At 39.2% G+C, this 5,294-nt stretch overlaps 1 protein-coding gene across 2 annotated transcripts in view; it reads right to left on the bottom strand.

Moving 5' to 3' along the window:
* tie1 (tyrosine kinase with immunoglobulin-like and EGF-like domains 1) overlaps window positions 1-5,294 on the bottom strand; it is an 89,599-nt gene that overhangs the window by 50,481 nt on the left and 33,824 nt on the right. For both annotated transcript variants that reach the window (XM_043698905.1, XM_043698906.1), the window contains 3 exons: window positions 3,751-3,906; window positions 2,515-2,646; window positions 634-774 (listed from right to left, as the gene is read on the bottom strand). In XM_043698905.1, coding sequence (XP_043554840.1) covers window positions 634-774; window positions 2,515-2,646; window positions 3,751-3,906 — 429 coding nt within the window. The remainder of the gene's footprint in view (window positions 1-633; window positions 775-2,514; window positions 2,647-3,750; window positions 3,907-5,294) is intronic.

Genomic DNA, 5,294 nt, shown 5'->3' with positions numbered 1-5,294 from the left:
ACAACGGAACGAGGACATGCCACAACCCAAAGGACTAGCCGCACTACCATACATCAAGAGCATTTCCGAACTGACAGCCAGACTACTGCGACCACTAGGCCTCATAACAGCACACAAACCAACAGCCACTCTCAGACAACAACTCACCAGGACGAAGGACCCGATACCCAGCATGAGCAAAACCAATGTAGTGTACAAAATCCCATGCTATCTCTTTCTTTTTAGGCATGGTTTCTTCCTAGAGTAGTCTGGCAATGAAACCTGTTGTGCCAATTTACTCATTCAACCCACACAGACAGTGGAAGACTTCTGAAGTCAAAGCAATGAGTTTCTGAGGGTTAATTTTCCTGATCTCTGCCATGGGGAACACTCAGGTCCTTGAGTGTGAAGGTTAGAAAAAAGTGAATATCTACTCTTTGGTGTTCCCACGATGAATCAAGATGAGTGGCAAATTCAATGGCTATGCTTGAATTCAGAATTTATTATCTGATAGCATTTTTATGATGCAATTACCCAATATCACCTTTACATATTGCTTAATCACAAATATAATATTGAATTAGAATGTTTAATTTTGTGCACCATTGAACAAGGCTTCAGCTCTATAAAGCGGATGTTATTTTTTATACAGACCTTCACTGCATTTCCTCCCATGCCAACCGGCAGCACATGAACAACCGTAGGGATCAGGCAGACAAAATCTATAGCCGCTGCAGTTCTTCTGGCGCTTACAGTCTTCCTGGCAATTGCGACCAAATTTTCCTTTCTCACAGACTAAAAACGAAATAATGATTTGTTGAGATTCTGAAACATTTACAGTCACTGCTTATCAAAAACCAAGTCCCAATTTATTGTAAAGCACTGACCTTCATAGTTGTGCAGCATCAGCTAAAGCCCAGACAAGCAAGTGTTTGCAATTCATATACACGTATACGAAGTGCTGTAATAAAGGCTCAATGAATTCTTTCAGCACTGCGTGACTCACATTTCGTTCTTACATTGTGGGAGCTCACTAAAGTATCAGTGTGATAGTGGCAGATCATCAGTCATGCACATCATGTCATGTCCAAGCAGAATGAGAAAAAGGCTTTTTTCCCCAACATCACAGTTAAAATTATCATCCTCCTGTTTAAATTTCTTTATGACCTTGCCTCTCTCTATGTCTCTAAACACCTCTGGCCCTACAAACTTTTGTCCCATCCCACAGTACACTCTGTTCTGTTGACATCGTTCTCCTGTTATATCTTCCTCTCTTTGTCTCACCACTGGTGGCTGTGCTTATACCCATCTAGAGTGAACATTCTAGCATTTCTTCCCAAAGACCATCTACCTCCACAAGATCCCTAAAACCCACCACTATTAGAAAGCCTTTTTCTCATTCTGCTTGGACATGACATGATGTGCATGACTGATGATCTGCCACTATCACACTGATACTTTAGTGAGCTCCCACAATGTAAGAACGAAATGTGAGTCACGCAGTGCTGAAAGAATTCATTGAGCCTTTATTACAGCACTTCGTATACGTGTATATGAATTGCAAACACTTGCTTGTCTGGGCTTTAGCTGATGCTTCCCTCAAACAGGTTAGGCTGCCGGAGAACAGAGCTCAGTAAAATGGACGCTCAGAGCTTTATACCATGAAGTCATCTGCCATGTTTTGGTGATGACATCATAAGCATATCCTTTAAAGGTGTGTCTTTTATTTGCTGTGAGAAACAGTACAGCACTGTTAATAATTTATTCACCACCAGCATTTTTTACTTACAGGACCATGGAGCACCTTACTATATTTTTTTCCCCACATTAAAGGCTGTGCGTGAGTTGTTGTTGTTGTATTGGGTGGAGTTGGTGTTTAGTGTACAGTGTACTGGATTGTACCATTCCAGTTCAAAAAATGTTGCATTGTAAAGGTGGAATGCACTTAAATGCATATGCAGCAACGTATATTGGATTAATTCCAGAGTTACAGTTCTTATGTTTCAGTCCAGTCCAGTCTGTGATGTTAGCAATTAGCCTCAAATGGTGAGCTTGGGAATCTAGATGTGTCCAACTGATTTTAAGAATAGGAATTAACTTATAATTAACTTAATAGTAAAATTATAAGGCAAAATTCACTGTGTGGTTATTTTTCTTCATCAAGTGCTTTTATTACCTTAGTTACTAAATGATGGCTAATGTTTGCTAAGTATATATACATGTGTGAAGTATGTTCTCTACTAAAATTAGTGCATTTAAGTTTGGCACTGTTGTTCTGAATATGACTATGACTAATTATTTCTATTGAACAATACAGTTTTAGTTCTAAGCATGTAGATGGCTTATAGCTCTGTGGTTCACAGTAAGCAAGTTTCAGTACAAAACATTGCAATAAATAGGTCAGTTGCTTGCCATATATACATTTAAAATGAATACTGGTACACACATTAAATATGAATACTGAGACATAAACTCTCTATGGATGACTGATTTACAAAATCTCATTTTGCAATATTAATAATTGTGATTCCTCACCCATCTCACAGTTTTCTCCAGTAAAGCCTGGTCCACAGATACATTCCCCTGTACCTTCATGACAGATTCCCCCATTGAGACAATCAGGGCAGTCTTTATCACAAGCTGTTCCCCACTTCTTATGAGGACAAGCTGTAACATAGCATAATGGTGTAAGTAAAACATCAAATTACTATCTGGTAAGTATTGAGTCAAACTTAACTTATGCACAATTTCTTGGGCATATATCCTAGCCTTATTTCAGAATTTGTTTTACATAATAAACAAGACTTGTCATCAATGATTGAAGTATGGATGCAACATATTCATTTTCTTTGCTTACACATTACAAATGAAAAATCAACTACTTTTTCATTCAGTGAATTCCTTTAATTTTTAACCTTTTGGGTAATAATATGTACTGACCACCCAGCCTTCAAAACAGACTGGGTGGATAAATGCTATTAACACTAAGAGCTACCTCACAAACTCATACAAACAAAACTGTAAAATTTGAGGTCAAGTATTAATATTCAGATCTGAAATTTGTGCTGCATATTTTATAGTTAATTTGAGGCCACCAAAGAACTGTTTGCCTATAGTGTGTCTGAGTGTTACCCCTTTCACTTAGGTGAGAAATTATTACTATTCGTGAGCATTTTCCTGCACTGTAATTGAGGTGACAATTCAGTGCAACAAGGTATCATGCAAGTGGGAGATGTTTTAGTGAGAGTAGGAAATTCAAAGAGATGCATATAGAGAACTTCTTATAGACACAAGTGAGTGTATTGGGATGTTATAGCTGCAGGCTAACTTTGGCTTGGTCGTGTATCATGCGGTAGCTCTTGTTACAGACTCCAGCAGCCTCTGCTGGAGAAAATGTATGGAATTGTGGTTGGAAAAGGCTTGATTGTTACTTTACTGTTGGCTATGAGACAAATGCAACTTTATGATGATCTGACAATATGTTTGGTTTTGTGAATTTTTATAACATTAATTTGAAGTCCTTGAACAGTAAGTGTAATAACATTGTTCAAATACAGCAAATATATTGTTGCATATCAAGCTTTTGAAAAATCTTCTTTCAACTATTGTATTTGAACATGGTTTCTTTACATTATCATCTTGATGCTATTATTATGTTGAAATGAAGAAATGCTGTTTGAACTATCACTTACATATATTCAGATAATACTGTGATTTGTCCCCATCAATGTATACCTTTGCATTCTCTGCCAAATTCAAACTAGGCCTTACCTCGGACTATAAGTCTGAAGAAAACTCCATTCAGAAAATTCCCACTAAGTGCTGATGTGCTATAAACACATGTGTGAGAAGGAGTTGCATTATCAATCTTCAAGGAAACAGTCCCGTTCTCGATTTCATTAACGTGAATTGTACTGAAGTAGGTACCTGAGAAAACAAGAGCATCCTTTATACACTTTCAAGAATTCAGTAAGAGCGACAAAGAGGAAGGGGTAGATTGGAACAATAAGACTGAAATATGACAAATGTTTAGCTGCAACGGAACACTAGAATAACTTGATGGAGAAAAGACCAGGGTTCACTTAGTTCACTTTTCACCATGTAGGTATCTTATGATACAACAATTCTCGAGTTGATGACTAATAGTAATTGAGATCTATCAATTAGTTAGCAATGGGTACAACAAGATGCAGTGTAATGTCCTCTGCCCAGTCGTGGGAAACTTTGGGAATCATATGGTTATTGTCACCTTCTCCTCCCAAGCATGTGTCACATATCATGTCATAGAGATGTACAGCACGGAAACAGACCCTTCATCCAAATTATCCATGCCGACCAGATATCCTAACTTAATATAGTCCCATTTGCCAGCATTTGGCCCATATCTCTCTAAACCCTTCCTATTCATAGACCAATCCAGATACCTTTAAAATGTTGTAATTATGCCAGCCTTCACCACTTCCTTTGGCAGTCATTCCATACACGCACCACACTCTGTGAAAAAAGTTCCCCTTTAGGTCCCTTTTCTCACCTTAAATCTATGTCCTTAGTTTGTAGACAGAATGTGATCTTTGTGTCTGGACATTCCCTCTGATGAGTGCTCAGCAGTGTTACTGTCTATTTATGACCCATTTATTAATAATCAATCACTTAAGTAGGCAAGGGTCCACCTCCCATGTTATTAAGGTCCCAGTGGGGTAGAAATCCCATTCATGAGAGCTGTTGCCTATTCAGAGACAATGAGGCTCCATTACCAACAGTGCCATGGGAGTCGGTGGACACTGCCAGTAATGAAATAGTTCCTTCATCAGCGACCATCACTGGATTGTTGGAGACAGGCAAGTGGAGTGATAAGGTGTTGGAGATAGGACTTTGCCAGTGAGGTGGAGGAAGAAAGGATCTTATACAAGGGCAGTGTACAGTGCTCGTTGCTGGATTCCTCATTTGGGCACAGTGTCTGTGAATGAGCAATCCTACTGTAGCCCACTTTTTGGGAGACGCATGAGAACCATTAACTCCGTGTGGGCTTACAGCCTTTACTATCGCAGTGATGAGTTTAACTGATATCTTGCCAGAAGCAATGCCTCAGTTCTCCATCCCTAGCACATTCAGTTAGGGACAGTGTTCCCAATCTGAAAATGTGTTGCTGGAAAAACGCAGCAGGTCAGGCAGCATCCAGGGAACAGGAGAATCGACGTTTCGGGCATAAGCCCTTCTTCAGGCTTATGCAAACGTCGATCTTCAAGCTTATGCCCGAAACATTGATTCTCCTGCTCCTTGGATGCTGCCTGACCTGCTGTGCTTTTCCAGCAACA

This window comes from Chiloscyllium plagiosum, chromosome 11 (genome assembly GCF_004010195.1).
Source record: "Chiloscyllium plagiosum isolate BGI_BamShark_2017 chromosome 11, ASM401019v2, whole genome shotgun sequence".
In the NCBI taxonomy this organism is placed as follows: Eukaryota; Metazoa; Chordata; class Chondrichthyes; order Orectolobiformes; family Hemiscylliidae; genus Chiloscyllium; species Chiloscyllium plagiosum.
Note: the sequence above shows the minus strand (reverse complement) of the source record. Positions and strands in the feature narration are given on the sequence as shown.